The 21,731-nt window shown below is 35.8% G+C and overlaps 1 protein-coding gene across 5 annotated transcripts in view; it reads right to left on the reverse strand.

Moving 5' to 3' along the window:
* PHF14 (PHD finger protein 14) overlaps positions 1-21,731 on the reverse strand; it is a gene marked incomplete at its 5' end in the record, with an annotated part of 160,378 nt that overhangs the window by 87,756 nt on the left and 50,891 nt on the right. For all 5 annotated transcript variants that reach the window (XM_084211205.1, XM_084211203.1, XM_084211202.1 and 2 more), the window contains 3 exons: positions 4,728-4,849; positions 5,007-5,057; positions 19,122-19,290. In XM_084211205.1, the coding sequence (XP_084067331.1) occupies positions 4,728-4,849; positions 5,007-5,057; positions 19,122-19,290 (342 nt within the window). The remainder of the gene's footprint in view (positions 1-4,727; positions 4,850-5,006; positions 5,058-19,121; positions 19,291-21,731) is intronic.

Genomic DNA, 21,731 nt, shown 5'->3' on the forward strand with positions numbered 1-21,731 from the left:
GTGACTGTATGTGCAGCACATTAGACTGCTTGAAAAGTAAGAGTATGCTGGAGAAAATAAGTGCTTTCACATTTAGCTTATATCCTAGTAAATATATGCATTAAAAATAAATATTACATACATTCTTGATAATTTGCTTTGCAGATTTATGTTTTTGAATACTTTGTAACCAGCATTCAAATCTATGTTTTCAACAAATTCTATTTTCTTTTCTTTCAAATACATGACCTTCATTTTTTATACTCTCTCTGTAATGCTGAAGTCATACTTCTGCCTCAGTTACTGCAAATCAAATGAAATAGAAAATTCTAACTTAACTGACAATACAGCAGAAAAACTCAATACACAAAACCACAAAAGAATGTTCCACAATATGCTTGCTCTAAATTGGTGGATGAAGAAATTGAATGTTTTTCAGAAATTTCTTTACCCTGATTTTGGCCCATACAAGAACATTCTGCTTCTCTCAAATCTACTACTGAGATATCAATTTTATCTAATGCACTACATTCCAAAATATCACTCAAGCATATCTTAAAGCAAACAACAGATACTGCATTTAATTTTTTTTTAATGGGAGCAGTTGAAAACTGGATTATTTTTTGAGAAGAGGTCACTTCTTTAGAAGGGAAATCATTTAGAAGTCCTCCCTTGAAAATTTTTAAACTGGATTAACTTGTGGATTCTTCTTTAAAAAACTGTTCTACACATTAAATTCACTAAAGTTCATCTTAATTTTTCATTTTACCTAAGCAGATTATACAGTAATACTGTGCTAGAAGCACTTCGTCTGTACGATGCTACAATATGGAGGGCAGGTTTTCCCTAGCCCATACTGAGCCACCTGAAAGATACTTCTTTATCCATGTTTCTACTAAATATGGTGACATTCTAAAGAGAACTATTGGGGAACTATTTTTAAAGATTTACATCAGTGAACTACAGCCTCATTTGAAAAAAAAACACAAAACAAAAAAAAAAACAAACCCAAAAAAACAAAGCAGGAGGTACTTACGAATAAAGCAATTCCTCTGCAAGATCTATCATTCTAAGCAACTCATGCAAGACTGTAATTAAGCACTCATGAAACCTTTTAAATGTCTAAACTATACATGACTTCAAGAGAGTCACAAAATGAAAACAGAAGCATCATATCTAAATGCTTTCTAAAATAAACAGCAGAGGTCAGCTCTAAAAGCAAACAGAACCTTTAAAATTATTTTCTGAATTCCTCAGAAAATTTACCTCTCCTCTCTTTTTAAAAAATGCTGTGTCTTCCTACCTGCCCCATATCAAACCTATCTGTGTCAAACAGAAAGTATTTTAAAACCTCCACCTTTTACTACTTTCTCTCTAAACTCAATGACAGGTCATTTGAGTAAAAAGATACTCAAAATCCACGCTTTCCTCTAATTACAGCTACAGCTTTCTCACTTCTTCATGATGACAGTTACAGATTCAACTTTGCCTCATTTGAGTATGTGGTTTCAATTAACTTTTCACTATTAGATCTGTAAATCTTGACATTAATTATTCTTGTAAAAGATAAAAATTGCAGGTTTACTTAGTTCAATGAAATTTACACAGACATGTATAGAAGAATTTATAAAATAAATTCACAGTAATTTCTTAAAAAAAAAAAGCCATCACATAAGGATCACAAGATTGATCCTTTCTAGTGGACAAAATCACAAAACCTAACCTTTCAGTTCTAGTGCATGCTACTATACTGAAAGACCCTATCTACATTATCTGATATCCTTGATTAAATGAGCACTACCTTGTCTATAATACATACATATGCTAAACTATTAGCATAAATAAAAGCAACATGTCAGTAAGTTTTAAACAAAAGCTTATAATTAAAGATACCCTAATTTTTATCACTATAGTCACTAAGGCATAATTCAGTCAGTTAGTAAAGCATTATGGTTCATCAGAATGAAATGCACTTTTTAAAAATAAATCCTTCCATAGTTATTTATTGGTTTTAAACCATATGAATAACAGGTGAAGGAAAGCCACTGAACATATAGCAAATAATCCCTTAACCATCCAGTGCTACCCAGAAGCACCTGAAATTATGACTAAAAAAAAAAAAATTCCAATAGTCATACAGTAAGAACTAGTGAGATTATATTTTTAGCCCCAGATTCATTGCTAAATAAATTATTATTATAAATTATAAATTTCTGCTGCATTATTTGGAATATGAAAAAAATCCCTTATCTTCCTCTAATCCTTACTCAGATAGCAACTCTGGAGTGAGGGCCAAATAAACTTTAGAAGAAGCTGCAATTTTTAAAAGCAGACTGTCCAAGTGTCAAATAGCCAGCCCTGTTTGTGGTAACAGACAGCAGAAAAAGACAGAAGGCTCTGCAAGACTATTCCCTAAATCTGCAGTTTCACCAGTTGCATACTTCTGCTTAACTTAGTGATGGACTTGTATATTCAGAAAAATCTCTTGTACGACATAACCTTAGCTACAGATGGGTTAGAAAGAGGGAAAATTAAATCCAGTCATTTTAGTGAAGACCAAGGATAATAATAAAGATCTGAGAAATTTGGGGCTTTACTAACAGATAGTGCCAAAGAAACAGATATTGAAAAAATACTTTGTTTTCCCTCCTTAACATTTCTTGCTTGCAAGGAGTCCTATAACCTTGCTTTTAAAACACTATTTCTACCACCAACAAAGGAGTGGAACAGGAGGAACAGGGATGGAACAGGGAGGAAAAAGCACCAGTGCAGGCAGAGCGTCACTCATACCATTCTGTGACAATGCAATAGAAAAGAAGCTTCTGAAAATTTTCTCTGACATAGCAACACTCTGTGGGTCACTCCTCTACATCTCAGACTGCAGAGTTAAGATAATTTAATAATTATCAAAAGTAAGCCTCCACAGCTCTTTAGAAGCAGTGGTAGCCTAAACTGGACAAAGTTGAAGGGATTTAGAGGAAATTATCAGAAGAAAAGCGAGTTTTAAATTTAAATCTTAAAAAATTAATATAGAAAAAAAGAGGATTTAAGGAAATATTTTTCAGAGAATTATGAACAAAGGATTAGAACATAAACTCCTTCTCCTATGCAGGAGTACTGCTCAGTACTTAGTAATTAGGCCATTTCTTGGCCTAATTAGGAGGGTGATTTTTAAGAGAACCTGTTGGGTTTTGGTACATATTATGTTTATTTCTGGCACATCTAAATTATTCCTAAAATCTTTTCCTGTAGTGAACAAGACATAACTTTCTACCTATTTTTTTAATCACAACTTAAACAAACAGCTCCTCATGCCATTTTCTCATCATTTATGTCTTCCAGTGTGGTGTTTTTAACATTTCTAAAAAAAAGCCTGAAGAAAAAAACTAATTCACTGCCTTTTTCACAGTATAACACAGCACATGTTTTACCAGGATTCCTTCCCACACCAAAGCAGTCTTCCTACATCTTTTATTTCTTGTAAACTACAGGGCTTAAGAAAGCCCTTTATCTTGTCATGGGCAGATGAAAACCTGCAGTCCTCATCAGTGGAACTGCATGAGCAATGCCTGTAACACCCCCCTCTGTTTCACAGTCTGGTTCTGAGCAGGATCTAAGATTATCCAGCAGTAGTGGCTTGTCTATATATGAGAGTCACAGTTACTGATGAGCTTGTACACAGGCACTCTGCCTCCAATTTGGAAATACAAACACACTCTGGCACACAACCTTGGAATTTTATCAACTGCTATGGTAAATCATATGCTGTGGTTGGTACTAAAACCAGCTATTCTGAGCATGTACAAGGCATCTGTATCTGTGACACATCCTGATTATACATCTATGTGTTGCTTGCCTATGTCATCAGTGACTTTGACCTTTCTCATAACTCTGACTTCCAGAAATAAACTAAAATACTTATTTTGGAGTACTCCTTTCAGTTAAAAGCAACAATTATATCCGACCTAAAGAGAAGAACTTGTCTAGAAAAATCTCATTGAAGCATACAGTACCTAAGTATAACACACTTTTTAAAATCTGAACTTGTAAGATCATCTTAATGAAATCTCTGTAGATGCATTTAAAACCAACTTTCATAAGGTCCATGATTCTTCTTTCAAGAATTGTGAACAGCTTTTACAGCTTTGCAAAGATACTACAATGCGAGCTATAAAAAATCTGCAGAAGTTGAGGTCAATGGTAGCTATTTAATAGCAGCTATTCTATACTTTAATTAGATTTCTGCACCTACTAAAACATCATTCAATGGTTTTTTTTTTCATTTCTGTTTCAGATAAGAAATATGATTATCAAACCCTTTCATGATCTGCATTAATGGAGGTAGCATTAATACCTTTTTAACAACATAAATCCTTCACAATCCACATTTCATCTTATAAAATTGTGTATTATTTTAATTTAATTACTTTTAGGATGCTCATGTAGCTTTAATATCATTAAAATGTTGGTTTATCTTTCTGACCTGCTCTAAAATGTTGACAATTCACCCTGATGAGAGCAAATTAATTCTCCTGTGTTAGAAAACCAGATTATCTTAGTTATTAAAAATATAAATGTTTTTGACAGATCAATAAGTGAATCAAGTCAGTATTTCTGATGTAATCTTACTCCTAAATAAGGGGAGGAAATTTATTGTGTTTTCAAAAAGTACATTTTCTTCACTTTAATCACGACAAGTGCTAAAGATGGGACTTTAACTCCTGATAAGGTCAGAGTATCAAACCTACCTGACTAGATTTTCATTGTCTCCAGTGCCTTTGCAGGTAGCACACTCAGTCCTTAAATCCTCTGACTTGGGCTTCTTTTGCAGCACAGACTGTCGTTGCCTTCTTTCTCTGGGAATACGTTCCTGTCACAGCAGAAGGCAAAAAGAAAGGAATGGGGGGGAAAGGAGGGAAGGAAAGCAAATATTTTCAATTATGGCATGGAAAATAACGCTTCAGCCCAAAGTTTAATTTTTTGTGAAACTGTTAAAAAAACAAACAAACAAAGCACTATATTCCAACCTCAGCTTTTTCTTCTTCAGGCACAAAGCTTCGTTTTCGTCCTCTAGTTCTCTAGAAAAGAATATATTTAAAATTCAGTGTTAGGTAGCAGAATGTTTTTGCTATTTATCTATTCCTAACAACAAAAATATATCACAGGAAATAATTTAAAGCACTAAATTTTAGCTACAGAACCACTGCCAGACAACTACACTAATCAGTTTTAGGACAATAGCTTCACATTTTGAATATACATCTATAGAACAAGCCAAAAAGTAAATATAAACATCTGAGTATGTTGTCTTATTTTTAAAAAGACTGTCACTAGAATTACAAATCTCTTACAGATTCTGCACAAACTTGCCAAAACTAGTAATTTGAAAATTGATATGAACAATGTATTAAATCACTCATTGAGCAGTAAAATGTGCTCTATTTATAAGCCAGGTGATAAGATTAAAAAAAAAATAAATTAAAGAACTTCACCAAAACAGGAATGCAAAATACCTTACAGATTTTGAGGAGTAACAAGAATTAAAACTTTCAAACTGAAGCTTAGTATAATGGGTAGATGTCAAATGCTCATAATGCTGTAGCATATAGCAACATATGACTGGTACACTGTTTCTGATGATTCTACACAAGAATTAGAAATTTTTTCATTATTGCAGTTGGCCAAAAAAGTATAAATACCAACAGTATGGAGGACAAGGGGGATCCATGGACTGTACCAGGGAGCACCAAAGGTTTACAAGCACCTTTTAAGTTACTATATACAACTTGCATGAGTTCAGGTTCAGTCACTACACTTTATCTTTGAAACAACAGCATCATTAACCTGCCCATGTTATGTAATTGCCACAAGCTGACAATATCACTTTTTCCTTCTTGTATAAAAAGGAAACTGTACTAGAAGGGATATAGAAGGAAATAAGAAACTTCAGAGACTATTCCAGTAACCCAAAATGTCCGACACACAGACACAAATAACATAAATACATGAAAAAACCCATGAAAATTCTTGTTTTTATGGGAAAAAAAACACCACATTAGGAAGTAATTTATCATATGATACAGAAAAGCACTGCCTACTTTATGGCTTCTTAAAACTTTTTCTGAAGCAGCTGGTGTTCACTTCAGAAAAAGTAAAAAACAGCTCATCAAAAAAATCTCAGACCAGTTTAGAAACACAAGCAATCATAAATTCAATTCCAAAGAAGCTAACAGTACAATGCTTCTCCTGTTTGGGTCCTCTCTGAAGGTGATTTATACTAGCTTCAAATTAAAGACAGTCCTCTATTTTAAACTGTTTTACAGATTTAAATACTGCTACACTGCAAATAAACCTGCCACTTTAACACATCTATACCTTTATACTTCTGCAGATTTCGATCTGTGTATGTTAGTAACATTCTATTTGGGAAGATTTTTAGGCAAGATTTAACACTGTAGTAGCAATGAATGTAGTGGAATGGAAAAGGCTAGTCTATTTGATGGCTCTTCAGAATACTTTAATTATCATGAGGATTCTCTTTGATACCTCTGTAAGGGTGATTTATAAAAAAAGTAAACCTTATCTATTTAATATGTATCAATATTTACTATACATTTACTAATTGAGTTGTTCTACGTTCCACAAGCCACACAGCAGTGCCAAAATTTGGAAAAAATTATCTACTACATAAAACTGAATTTATCAATGTAATATTAGAGTTATTAATGTAACGTGGGCTATGTGTCAACTATGGTACACAATTCAAGGTCACTCACTGCAAATTAAAACCGGACAAAAAAGGAATTTGATCCGACACCAGCACACTAACTGCCAATTTTACTACTTTCAGCCTCTGGAATTAGTCCTAAGAACATTTACAAACTTGGACAATTTTAAGCTATGGAGGCCCTCCTGAATGCAGCTGTGTAAAGATTATAAAGAAGTAGGTGTAATGGTGCATGCCAATGAAGGTCCTCACTCTTCATGTGGAAGCAGCAAGAGACAGAGTGCCTGCCTTGCACCATCAGAGTAATGCTGTCTTGAAAACTTACATGTAATTTGGACATCTAGGTAATAATCACATTATTTTTGACTCTAAACAGAAAGTATTACAAGTTAAAAACTCAATTTTAAGGAATAATGAAACATATTTAAACTTCAGCAAAATGGAAACCATGTTTATAATTAATTTAGTCACTTTTGCCAAGAAAATGTTGGTTTTCACCAGTTTGCTATATAATGCATGATGCGTATGACAAGGAATGTCACATTAAATGATATTTTCATTATGCTTTCATTAGTTTTCTAAACCTTCAAACATACTTGAGTTTGTTCAATAATCACTAGGAAACAAACATTAAAATCAACATTTTAGTACACATATTTGTAGGATATTTTCTATGCTCTTAAAATAGCAATTTTATACTTTTTTTCCCAGATGGACCTCTATAGTTAAACATATTTCAATGCTTCTGCTCAGATTATTTTACTATTGCCAGCATTCAGCATGAAAAATAAGATCAAATTAACAACTGCAAATTGAATAGTCTTTGATTTTCAGCAACAGCCCTCCAGTAATTTGACATTTGTAATTTTAAATATGTTGTCAGTAAAGTTAACTTACAGGTCAGCAGGAAAGAATCATGTAAATCTGGATTACTTTATTCAGCATTATTCATTGCTGTTTGCCTCAATGTACTGTGTTTTAAATTGCTTGTAATAATTTCTGTCATTAGCAGGCTCGGACTGAAAACATCAGAGATTATAAATATAAAACCTTAGCACTGCATGTACTTGCCATAAACAATTTAAGATTAGTTATTTAAAAGCAGCTAAAGGAACTTTGCTATTAAATGGCATATATTACAACTAAAATAAACTTGTTCATACTCAAAATTTGTTAATCCAGCAAAAGATGCCCATAAAGGCAGTGATGTTTTTTTAATCAAAAAACCAAGAAATTCAATACTACAGAGATACCTTCAATTGAGAATTTCCCTATACCATAAAATGGAGCAAGATAGTTTTGTGAAATTTGTCCTGGCATTTCCAAAGTGTTCAAACAGTAAGTCAGGATGGAAAAGTCATGTTACCAGCACTCAAGCAAAATCCCAATTAATGCCAGTGCTATCCCAGCAGCTTTTTTATTTTACTGCAGAAGGTGGAAATGCTGTAAAACTTCTACCATCTGGGACAGACACCTCAGTCCAGATCAAAACAGAGCAAGGTGTGGATTAGAGAGATACAACCCACACAAGGCAACTGTATCAAGATGACACTTCAAAACAAGAATGCTAATTTCCAAAAAAAGTACCGAACTATGCAAAGTGGCTCAAAATATGTACCTATAAAATTTTCTTCCTGTAGAAATAAAAGATTTCTCTGAAAAATTATTTCAAATGTTGACATTTAATGACTGCTGACTGGCAAGTCTTTGGTTGTGTCCCATCCAAAATTCTGTACTTACACAGCTTTGGAATTCATTCAGTGGGCACTCCAGTAAGGGCAAAGTGTGCGATGTGCTCAGACACTTCCCTTACTAGTAACAGTGAGACTCCAGCCACTGAGCTCTGGAGCCCACAGCATCAGAATGGAATCACCATGCAGGTCTGCTTACTACACAGGCAACTGAGGATTTAAATTAAATGCCTATAGCTAAGGGCTGATTCTATAGAATCTTAACTGCCCCAAAAACTCAGAAAAACATGCCAAGGTCATAGCAAGTGCAGACTCAATTTTTCATTACATTTCTTTCACAATTCTGGGTAGTGAAATAATTCAAATAAAGGAATGAATTGACACTAAAACCAGTTGAATTAATAAAATTTGATCTCCAGAAACAGCACCACAGTACCAAATATTTCTATTCTTCCCCTTCTCTAGTGACTTAACTTCTTCTCTAGTGCATCCAAATCGTACCTCCCAACGCCTCCCAAAGTTCTCCATGTGCTCCCCAACTAAAGTGAGAACCTTTTCCATACTCAGACCTCATCCTTCCCATTCAGCTGCTCTAAAAAAACATTCCAACACTTAATTTCCTTAGGCATACATAGCTCTAAATCAAATATTGCAAAATTGGGTCTACCAATTACTAAAGGCAATGCTACTATAGTAGTAGGCTAGTGACTAACTTATTTTCCTTAGGAAATCAAGTTAAAACTTGTAATTATTTGAAATAAACAATTTAGGTGCTGCATCAGAAAGAACATACCTTACAGTGAAGTGAAGTGAAAGAGAAAAATAGTACCTTATTTCATTAGCAATACAACCCATAGTAATCTGAGCAGACCAAGAAAGGTCAAGGAATTAAAATTAGGATGCCAGCATAAAACAAAATTATTTTTACACAAGAACAAAAGAAATACTTTGATAAAAAAGTTTAAAATTGCAAAAGATAAAATAGATTAAATTCTTCTTATTAGTCTTTTTTAGCATAACATTTTGAGGGGAAAGGCACACCTGATCAAATAAACTGCTAATTAAACTCTTTAAAATCCTGTAAGATTATTTTCCTTGGGTAAAGAAACTGAGCTGTTTGATTCAATGAAATCATCAAGATGAAAGCAAGCCATCTTTTCCAAGAATATCTTAGCAAAGGTTTACCCTTCATAGTAATTTTAATGCCTGCCCTCTGAAAAGAGCAATGTTCTGAATAAATGAAACCTAGTTCAAGTCTTTCTATCTGTTGAGGTTAGAGAACCATCCCACAGAATTAAGGCATACCCCATTTCACTTATTTCAGTTATTTCATTAACTTCTGATTTTTCATTTAATAGCTGGAAAAGATAAAATCCTACCTCTCTTGCTTACTGTTTTAAAAATTCACACAAAACATTACAAGAGTCCCTAGAGAGAAGCAGTGGTGGACATCAGATGCAAACAGCTATCAAATGTGGAAAGAAAGAGCAGTAAGAAAACACCCAACATTGGATCATTCTGTATAATCAAATTTGTAATGATCTAAGCTGACAGTTTCTACAGTACCCCATAAAACATGTATCATTTTACAATATAGAATGCAAGAAATAAAACACAATTAAGAAAGAAGGTTAGAGAAAGCCTTGGAAAACCAATGAAAAAAATAGGAGAACTAGAGCATACACTTCCATAGCCAAGAGAAAGCTAAATAAAAAACTGGTTTCTTTCAGCCATCATGTTTTGTATCACAAAAGTATCCTTATATGCTGTCCAGCATTCTGCTGTTACAGAGTGGAAATTTGCACGTTGGCATAGGGAATGAAAAGAATCATGACTTAAATGTCTAAAAACCAGAATACCAACACAATAAATTAATAATGAATGATGAAGTCATAAATGATACAACGTGACACAGATCAAAAGAATGACAGATGCGGGGTAATGCATGAAGGAAATGGTGAACTCAAGACACTTTTTAAAAAACAACATTAGAGAACGCTGTCCAAAATGGAATGAAAATATGCTGAGGGAAAATGTGACCAATAATGGGTTCAAACCTAAAAGTAGGAGAAGAAGAAAGACTGAAGTGGCAGTCTCCATTTCGAACTTGGAAAAGCTGGAAGTGAATGCTTGCTTACATTTTGTATTTTTGTTTACAGGCAACCGGACAACAATATGAAACACATAAAATGAAGAAGATTAGATAATGCATTGACTAAAAGATTTTGAATATTCTCAGAAAAATAAATTCTATACATGAGACAAATGAAAGACATCTGTAAAGAATAAATAAAGCCTAGGATGAACTCTATAGCCGTTGAAAGGAAACAGAATGTTTGCAAAAGGAAACAAAGCAGCAAAGCTGCAAAGGAAACAGTCTGTTTGTCATCACTAACAGATGCCACAAGCTGACATGCTTCCAGGTGGGAAAGTCCAATGGTGAACAGGACAGAATAGGTGCCCACATGACCCAAAACCACTATGGCTGTCACCAAACCTCATTGTTATGTTTCACTGTTAATGCTTTAAACCAGTTAATCCAAAGACAGCAATAGAAGGCAGAATGTTCCCTTGGAGCACTTTTGCTTTGCCATTTGGAAGAAAAAGCCCAACACAATTGATCCAGAACTTGTAAACCAACCAAAACAGAAGAGGTGATTCCTGAAAGTCAGAAGTATATGCTCCTCATGAGCTTTTTTCTGAAGTGATCCTAGAGGATAAAAGTGCATACTGTCACCTATTCAATTTGTTTTTCACAAGAAGATATAGAGGAGTTAACAATGTTAACAATACATGGAAAAGAATATGAAATACTGAAAGCAACTGTGGTCAGTGGCAAGGGTTCAAGTTCACTCCATATAAATTGAACTAGCATTGTTCTGGATTTGATCTCCTGTGTCACAGTTTTTCAGATCAGTGGTGATTTCTGAGTTTTTTCAAAACATTCCTTGAGAAAGAAAATATAAATGTAGCAGGCACTGGACTACAATGATATTTAAGATACATCTGACTTTCAAAACTATTGGTACTACAGTAATTTCTTTACTTTGCAGAAAGTCTGCAGGGGTTGTTTTGTGTGTGTCATAATTTTTAGAGGGCAAAATGTGAAGAGCTTTAGGTGCTTTGATTTTTGGAGATCTATAAACTTCACATTTCTTGTCAGAGACAACAGCACATACTGACTTAAATTTCCCTGCCAGATCTGTGGCTACAGTGACTACTTGAAAAAGACACACAGCTGTCTTTTACACATGCTGACAAGCACAGCAAAGAGGATCAGTACAAGATTACACCCATGGTTTAATTCTGGATCCTATCTAAATTCTTCAGACATTTTCATTTCTATCTTATGTCAAGTTGTAGCTGACACAGTAACATTAATGATATACTTCCACAGGTTTGTTTTTTTTACTTTTATCAAACTATGGTTCATAGACAGATATCACACATATCAAAAACCTCCAGACCTCAACTATCTCACTTATGCAGCCTTTATCATATACTGCTAAGGATAATCCAAAAACACAAAAAAAACAAACAAACAAAAAAAAAAAACCACACAAAAAAAAAAAATCAGTAAACATTAGAATGCTATATAATCACTCCAAACAAAGAGGTCAATGCAGGGGAATTACATTACTACAGAACAGAGGGTAACTCTGATATGAAACACAAGCAAAACAGAACACTCTCAGAAAACAGAAGTGGGGAAACTTTCACTATACCAAAAAAGTGACTTAATGAAATTAGTGCACTAACTATCTGTAGTGTGCATAAAACAAGACACAAAAGCCTGTGAAAAAAGCCACACAGCTAGAAACTGCACAGATAATATGCTCTCTATCCTGTTACACATTAATCATGACCATTTTGCCAAGACAGCAATTTTTAATTCATGATGTCATCCATTCCTTATGAAAAATTAGAAATTACAAATTTCCTTTGCCAATAAAAAAAAGCTTATGATGAATCCAGTTGCAGAAGAAATTCCTTTTGACTCCCTTTGCTTTGTTAAAAGGCAGAAGAAATGTTCAACTGATGGCACCCCACAGACATAAAATAATTTCAAATAAAGGTAAGGACTGCCATGTGGACACCAGATGGCACACTTGTTCAGTACAGATCAAAGTGAGTATCTTAAATGGAATATATCACTACTATTCAAAAAATATCTCTGAAATAATTATTAAATTTTCCAGGAAAATGACAGTAATAAAAAGGGAACTGTCAGACAAAAAGAAACAGCAGTTAATCAAAATATGATTACAAAAAGAAACAAGTCAACCATGAAGCTTAATTACATAGAATTACAATTTTTCTCGATTTTTTTTTCAGTTTCCATTGTCTTGAGAACTTTTTTCCTAGAAAATCAAAAATTTTGCAACATTCCAGCTGTCAAGCAAAACTATCACTGAGTCTATCAATTAATTTGTAACTACTGTTTCTCAGGCTTAAACAAGCAACAGAATTTAAGAGCAGGATTGACTTCTATCCTTTTAAACACTAATTTTCTCCAAAGCACATGTTTAGAGAACAGAAGCAGAAAGACAAGGAGGCCAGAAAGGCTGTTTTCAGGTGTTGCTAAAACAAGCGATTCTTTCCTGGAAAACTCAAATTACAAGTACTTATTTGCACAAGTGATAGACACACTGGTTACCCTTACCCACAGAGATACCAGTATTGACACTATTGGAATACCTTTTGGAATACATTCATTTCTCCATGCCTTTGCTGCATGAAAAACAAGTGATCCTTCATCTGCAGGTCTTTTTTTTCATCTTGCTTTCTTAAAAATCAAACCAACCAACTAAAACAATCCCCAAACTCCAATTAACTCAAAACAAAACATGAAGGGGAAAAAAAAGCAAAACTGATACACTCCATTTGCTTCAAGCATTGTGGAAGAGCTAGATCTTACTTGGCTCTATTCTGAATTTGACCTGAAGCCAAAAGAGAGTCCTATATTATCATGTATCCATGTATTTGGCAAGCTGAAATAATTGGTTTATACATATGTGACGTTATGGTGTCACAGACTCAGTTGAGCTTTTCTACTAATTGATAAAGAAAACAAAGTTATTTTTCAATGTTCATTGTAATGAAAACTTAAAAGTTTCAGAAAGTTGACTACCGATTTTTTTTCTAGAGCATTTATGTTCAGTTGACGACAATTAATCTTTAAATTCTATATGTCAAAACCATAACTAACACAGACTTTTAACTGTTAAACAGAAAAATTACTGTGTGTTTCTCTAGATTATATACAATGCAATTACAGCAAAAATATTTTCAGGTTTCAAACAGCAAAAATAAGAGCATCAGAATACTTCATTTATGGGCTTCAACAATTAAGTTCCCAAAATTCTTTTATTTCACCTTAATAACACCGGGTAGATAGCTGCTACTCAATAGAAAGGAATCAAAAATGGAACTTCCACAAAAACAAGCCACACAAAAAACCCCTTCTAATATGCTCATTAAGAGTACCAGGATCTGAGAGCATTTATTGGAAGATGGAATATCCAACAACACAAACCATACTTAACTTCAAAGGATACACCAAGCATTCCTTCCACTCTTAGAGCACACAGCCAGCCCCAGCAGTACAAAATTGCTTTAGAAGATGTATGTATGTGAAATACAGGAACTGCATCATACTTCTAGGCAACAGCATGCATTGTAGGGAGAGCACAGGTTACGAAATCTTTAAAAATATACTTAAGTTCATTTTTTCAAAAGGACAGAGGGAAACTCCATATTTTGCGTAGTTAGGACACCAGACTAACAAAACTATTTTAGCAGTGACATGTTTGATAAAAAAAACAATCTGTGTATTCTTTTTTATTCTAGGATAGCAAATGAAGTTGAGAGATTTTTTTAAAGCTGTGATTTTATACGACAGATCGCCTCAAATAGACTCTGAAAATCTGTACATACATGGCTGAGTAGAGTAAAACCATTAATCTCTCAATTTACTCCTGAGAAATGCTATTTGCATATCTTTAAAGTATTTTCCAAAAAAAAAAAAAATCTATTCTATAATCTTTATAGGAAAAAAAATGGTACAGCTTAGAAAAGCAAATGTAAAAAACATATTCAGATTTATAAAAAATATAAGGAAGGTGTTAATAGATATCTGGTTTATGCAATTAGCTATTGATTTCTATTAGCTATTTGCTAATCATTAGCTATTCATTCTGTGAAATTAGCAGCAGAAATAATGATTTGTGATGCTTATAAAAGTGTGAAATTGGAATTATAAAGATAAAATTATAAAGATTTTCAATAAACCTAGTGTAAAAAGCTAGGCACTGAAATGCAAAAAAACTTCAAAAGGTCTCTCCATATGGCTTGAAATGTATAAAGCATAAACAATTCATTAAATTCTGTCTACAAATGCAGCTGCTAAACAAAAGAAGTATAAAGCCTCATGTCCTGTTTATTTACATTCATTTGTCATATGTACAGAGTATAAGTATGGTCTGTTTAAATTTATCCTTGTATATTCACTTACATGGTCTAGGGAAGTTCAAAATCAGAAAGGTCTTGTAAACTTAAGTTACATTTTAATGCACAATATGATAGCTGCTGCCTCCAAAACAATGGAGTGCAAATGGCTGGGTTTTCTCTCTGTCTTCCCACAAACAGAAACACAGACAAGGCAGAGATGTTTAATGCTTTCTTTGCCTCTGTCTTCGACAACAACAACAGGCTAAGGGGGTCCCTGTGCCCTCTGCTGAAGAGAATGCTAAATTCTCAGTCAACCCAGAATCTGCATGAGATTCACTGCTCCAGCTGGATCCCTGTATGCCTATGGGGCCTGATGGGGCCTTATTAGAGAGCACTTAACTGTCTGATGTCATTACAAAACCTCTTTTGATGATTTTTGAGGGTCCTGGGAACCCAAGGGGTCCCTGTTGACTGGAAGCTGGCAGATATCCCAGTCTTCAAGGGCACAGAGGACCCCGGAAACTACAAGCCCGTCAGTCTCACTTCAATGACTGGCAAAATTATGGAGAAGATTTTTCTGGGAGATACTGAAAAACTCTTGAAGGACAACAAAGTCATCAGTCAGAACCATCACAACTTCATGAGGGGAAAGTTCATCTTGCCAAACTTGATTTCCTTAGGTTATAGTGGATGGGGTGACATCAGACTGGTGACCTGTCACTAGTGGGGTTCTGCAGCACTCCATATTCGGCCCAATTCTTCTCTGCATCTTCAAAAACTACTTGGACAAAGGACTTGAAGATACACTAAGTAGGCTTGCCAATTATACTAAATTGGGAGGAGCTGCTGACTCCCTCAAAATCAGAGAGACCCTGCAGAGGGTCCTAAATGAGAGATCTGGGCAATTGCCAACTGTATCAAGCTTAACAAGGGCAAGGGCCAGAATCTGCACCTGGAACAAGGAAACCCTCAGTGTATGGACAGACTGGGGAATGAGAGGCTGCAGAGCAGTGCCACAGAAAGGGACCTGGGGTCCTGGTCAGTGTCAGGTTGGACATGGCTCAGCAGTGCCCTGGCAGCCAGGAGGGCCACCTGTGTCCTGGAGGGCATCAGACACAGCATGGCCAGCCAGGCAAGGGAGGGGATTGTCCTGCTCTGCTCTGAGCTGGGGCAGCCTCACCACAAGTGCTGTGTGAAGTTTTGGGCACTGTAATATAAATAAGATAAAGCTATTACAGCTATCAGGAAAAGTTCAGAGGATGACAACAAAGACGGCAAAATGCCTAGAGGGGAAGACATGAAAGGAGCGGCATGTTCAGCCTGGAGGAGACTGAGGGGAGACCTCATTGAAGTCTCCAGCCTCCTCACATGGGGAAGAGGAGATTCAGGCAGTGATCTCCTCTCTGGTGACCAATGACAAGATTCAAGGGAATGGCCTAAAACTGGGTCAGGGGAAGTTTGGGTTGGATATTAGGAAAAGGTTCTTCACCTAGAGGGTGGTTGGGCTCTGGCACAGCTCCCCAGGGAAGTGGTCACAGCACCAAGCCTGACAGAGCTCAGGAAGTGTTTGGACAACGCTCTCAGGCACATGATATGGCTCTTGGAGCTGACCCATGCAGGGCCAGGAGCTGGACCTCAGTGATCCTTGTGAGCCCCTTCCAACTCAGAACATTCTGGGAATGTATGAGTCTATATAAACATACTGTGAAATATTTGAAAGGTAAGAGATAGAAATACTACAGAGTACTTACAGGGTTCTTTAAAAAGCTTATATAGCATTAGGATACAAAGTACTGTTCTGGCACACAATTAATGTAGAGAACTGTACAAGGGAGAAACACTGTTCTAACTCTGAATAACCTGCTTCAGTCTTAGTCCTCTCACACTTCCAAATTACAGAAGGAAACTGAGTCTCCAATGTCATGTAGAAGCTGTGAACATTAGTGTGCTCCAATTGTCACAGGTCTCTGGCCAGATGGTCTGGTTTTGGCTGGGATAGAGTTAATTTTCTTATTAGTAGCTGGTATAGCACTCTGGGGTTTGGATTTAGTATGAGAATCACAAAATATTCTAGGTTGGAAGGGATCCATAAGGATCATCAAAGTCCAGCTGTTAAGTGAATGCTCCATACAGGGATCAAACCCACAACATTGGCATTATTAGCAGCAAGCTCTGATCAGCTGAGCTAACCTGGCATCAGCAATGCTGACAGAATAATGCTGATAACACGTGAACGTTCTGGCTGTTGCTAAGTTCTGTATACCTCAAATCAAGGACTTTTCAGTATCTCATGCTCTGCCAGGGAGGAGCTGCACAAAAAGCTGGAAAGGAACACAGCTGTGACAGCCTGACTGAACTGACCGGAGGGATATTCTACACTGCCGAACATCATGCTCAGTATATAAACTGGGGGAGTTACCCAGAAGGGGGCCAATCAGTGGTCAATGCTTCTCTTTTACAGAGAAGCCCTGCTCACAGGGCAGCAAAGATGTTATCTTGAAAATCCATGTGTTGAAGAAAAGCAGAGAACTGGAGAGAACTGAAAAAAAGATGGAAAATTCAAGCAGAGGAACAATATCTTTCTTAGACTGATAGCGGTATTTTTCCACAGTGCAACACCATACAGTGACAACACAGTATGCCACTGAAAGTCAATTAATCTCTTTATTACATACTACAATGTGTGTAGATATATTATGTAACACATGAAACACCAAATCACCACAGCATGAGGGGAACACTTCACAGTCATCAGACTTGTTTCCATTTTGCACAGAAGAACTTTGGCAGCTATTACATGGGCTTTAGAACAAATCAATCTTGTATTCCTATGGATTTCTGAACAATGCCTCATATTATTCCTTTTTTTATTACAACTATGAACGTCTTTCCTGCAATAATTTTAGTTCTCTTTAGTCCCAGAATCATGATTCTCCACACCCTAAGAGCACTACATTAGGTATAAAAAGAGAGAAGAGAAAGGAAGAAGAAAAATGGGAGATGAAATACAAAGGGTTCAGAAAGCAGAACACCAGGCAAGTCTTCTTTCTGTGTGAACACAAGCATAACAACAGTAAGTTCAACCTACCCAGGCAGCTCAAAGATTCTATGAGCTCTTATGCATAAGGAGGAAGGGCACTACCCCTCAATGAGGAAAATAAAGAAGAAGTTTCTCAAAATTTAATTTTGGATTACTCACACTCCTAAGAGTTTGAGTTAAATTAATCAGCTTGGCTTGAGTCATTCTTAAAGTTCTGAGTCACAGACCAGGAAAGGGAAGCCATTAGGTAAATCAAAGCTGTGGCCCAAAATTAAAACAAACATTTAACACTAGGTCAGGAAAATACTTGCTTAATCCTATCAGTGTACATTAAGTATGGTATCTGCTAGCACAATCATAAAATGTCTACAAAGCTTTATGAAGAAAATAAAGTTGTGCTGCATGAGAGATGAAGTTTATCTAACTCTGAGAGGCTGCAGTATTTCCTGATATTAAGAAATATCAGGAATATACTGGAAGATGAACCACTTATGTCTGAAGGGATGCGGGAACACTACTCATCCCATAACCTGGACCTAAATGCCCTTTGATATTTTTATGTTCTTTTTATAGGTGGTATGACACATCACACTTGAAAAGCCTTGTTTTTTGAACAAGTAGGAGAGCAAAACTTATGGAAAAGTGCACAGTGATTAATAATAAAGCACTGCTTTCAAAGGAAAAATGCTAAATACTTCATCAGTACAGGAAGCTAGAGGTTTTGCTTGTCTTCTCAAAATTCTATCCACCATGAAAGTTTAAGAAAATATACACTGACTAGTGAGACTAGGATGCCAAACAAACTGAAATAACAGGGTCTTGTGACAGTCACAAAATGTGCAGTCCGTCAGCAGGCTGCCTGTAGATAAGGAAATTACCAATTATTTTACAGCTATAATTCAATATATTTAAATCTACCCTAACAAGTGTCCTTACTACTACAGTGAAGAACAGCTATTAAAGCTAAGTTTAAGTGCAAACTGAATTTTTTCTTAAGCTCGTACAGCTCTTCAGTTAAGTATCATGTTTCCCAGTTTTCTATTTTAGCAAAACAATATTTGCCACAACTAAAAAAACACTAAAAAAGCACTAAAATGAGAAAATGGAATATATAACAAAAACAGAACATCAATCTAATTGAAACTCCTCAATTCAAAATGTCCACAATGTAGATCATCTGAAACAATATTATTATGAATATGAGCCTCAACACATCAACTCCACCATCATTTACCGTGTTTCTGATTGGAATTTTCTTCGGTTCTGTTGGCACATCCTGAGGAACAAATTTCACCGGTTCCTTGATTTGCCTCCTTGATCTTTTGGTCCCATCTGGTAAGGTTTCCATGGCAATATCAGCCTCCATATCGCTGCTACCTGCCTGGTCACACTCTGAGCATTGCCTGCAAAGCAGAAGATTTTCTTTTTAAGACTGTAGTCACAAGAGCAGAAAAAGAAACATATTGAAGTGTTTGTGTTTAAGATAAATTCAAAAGTCAAAAGTCAAGAAATCAAATGGACATTTAAAACGTACATTTTAAGCAACCAAGCAAAACACAAGTAAGATGTTCTTTTTTTTTTTCCTGACAGTATTTAACTTTGAAAACCAAGATTCTGAAAATAGGAATTAATCTTCAAGAAAAATGCCCCTTATATCATCATTTTCATTCTACCACATCTTCATTTTTAAAGCTGCCCACTGATCTCTAATCTATTAATTACTGTAGCTGCTGCTGCAGTTTAATTACAGAATTATACAGTGGTTTGGATTGGAAGAGATCTTAAAGTTCATCTAGTTCCCACCCCCTTGCCACAGGCAGGGGCACCCTCCACTAGACCAGATTGTTAATCTTTATAATGACATGCTGCCGACTTCATTCCAATGAGAGCATGCTTTAGTGGCAGGGATTTGGAGGACATGTTTGTTATGAAAATAAATTTTAATATGTATTTCCTAAGGGAGTGGGTTTTAAATCTGAAAAAAACAGTTAGGAGAAAATTACAAATACAGAAGCTAGAGACATATATTAACAAACTTGGAAAAAAATGCCTATTGAGTTTCTGAAAAAAATACAAAATCACCATCAAAACTTCAAAAATAAAGAGATCCTAAAGTAATGCTATTAATGAGCTCCATGACAGAATTAACAAGATTGGAATTCATCATTTTTTTATTTGCAAAAAAATCATCTTATGCAAAGTCATAAATGTGGATGTTCAGTAAAGTATGGTAATGAAAACATAAACATCATACCCACTGGAAGAGCCAGTTTTAATTCTCACACTTCTCACACTACACTTCCAATTCAAAAAACTACAAGTCCATTCAAATAAAGTCCAATTCACCACTGTTCTCCTAGTAAACATTTTTTTAATAATACCAACAAAAAAAAATCAACATAATGTTTTGCTATTAATTGGCATTAACAGGAATTAACACATTAAAATTATCTAAATGATAGAGCAAATATGCTTTGGAAGGAGACAAAACAAAACCCCCATGTATTTAATTATTTGAAGTTAAATTTTAATACACATTTGCAACAAGAAGGCATATCCATCCTGTATGAACAAAAGCACAAAGATACACATGTTGTGTTTGAGCCTATTTGTTGCAATTTACACATTCAACAGGAATAGTTCTACTTTGAACTTCAGTGAGGGCTAACACAATATCAAGTCCATCAACTTTCTATGTTTTTTAGTTCTTTCAAAGTAATCCAAGCAGTATAATCTCAGATCTCTCCTAGCTATACCAAAAGACACCAGGAGTCATCATGGTTTGCTACACAGACCAGTGGCTACCAAGTCAGAATAGAGGGAATCTAGTCATGGACTGGGTAACAGATAGTGCAACCCTGACTAACTCAAGATCTTTCTCCTTTAACTTTTCCATATGTAAATTTTAGATAATTGTGGCTACGTTGTAAAGTTAAAAACATTCATCACCTCTTATCTCAAAAGAACTTAAGACAGAGCGAATAAGACACATGAAAGTACCTGGAATATTTGCTGGTCTAGAAAAGCAGAAGAACAGGGTAGATTGCAGGAAAGATAACAGTTTCTCCCCTCTCTCATGTAAGTATGGAGTCTTTATGAAAAGCCAAAGCACAAGGAAGACAGTTTATATACTTTTCAAACAGTTTGGGGCCAGTATATGAGAATACAGTCCTGTATTCTTCCTCCTTGCTCTGGTTAGAGAAAAGTGTGATGGAGCTTTTCCATCACTGTTTAATTCCATACCATGCACATCATCAATGGGGTTGTGGATTCGGCAGGAAGAGCCAAGCACCAAAAACTGAAAATTTGCCATCTTGTTTGGACCTTTCCAGAGAGAAGGAGCTGGGATGAGCTGGCCCCAGCCCCTTCTCTGCCATTGCTGGTCCCCTTTTTCATTCCAAACCCCCACCTGAGCAGGTGCTGCAGAAGCAGCCGGGCAGAGTCCAAAACCCCGGCCAGAGCCAGAGCTCTGTGCTGAGCGCGTCAGCCCGAGACAAGCTGGGCAAACGCTGCCGTGCGCAGCGCTCTGGGAAAACCTGCGGGAAGCACAATGCCAGGGGTCTGGCTTCTGGGGTTCAGCCTAGCTCTTTGCTGCTTTCTTCACACTGGGGCAGGGGAAGGCTAAGCTGCAAGGGCTCTCCTTGGCCTAAAGCCTTTGTCCAGCAGCACTATTTTGGGGAAATTTTATTTTTTCTCCCAGAGGTGAATACCCTTTTGTGCGAAAAACACTCTCTCTCATATACCTTTTGCATTTTATACTCCTATGGTTATTAACTGCTTTAGCAAATCTCTCCCCATTGCTCCTCCATCATCAGAGGGGCTGGGGGTAAACAGAGTAGCTTAC

This window comes from Fringilla coelebs (genome assembly GCF_963513975.1).
Source record: "Fringilla coelebs genome assembly, chromosome: 1".
Taxonomy (NCBI): Eukaryota; Metazoa; Chordata; class Aves; order Passeriformes; family Fringillidae; genus Fringilla; species Fringilla coelebs.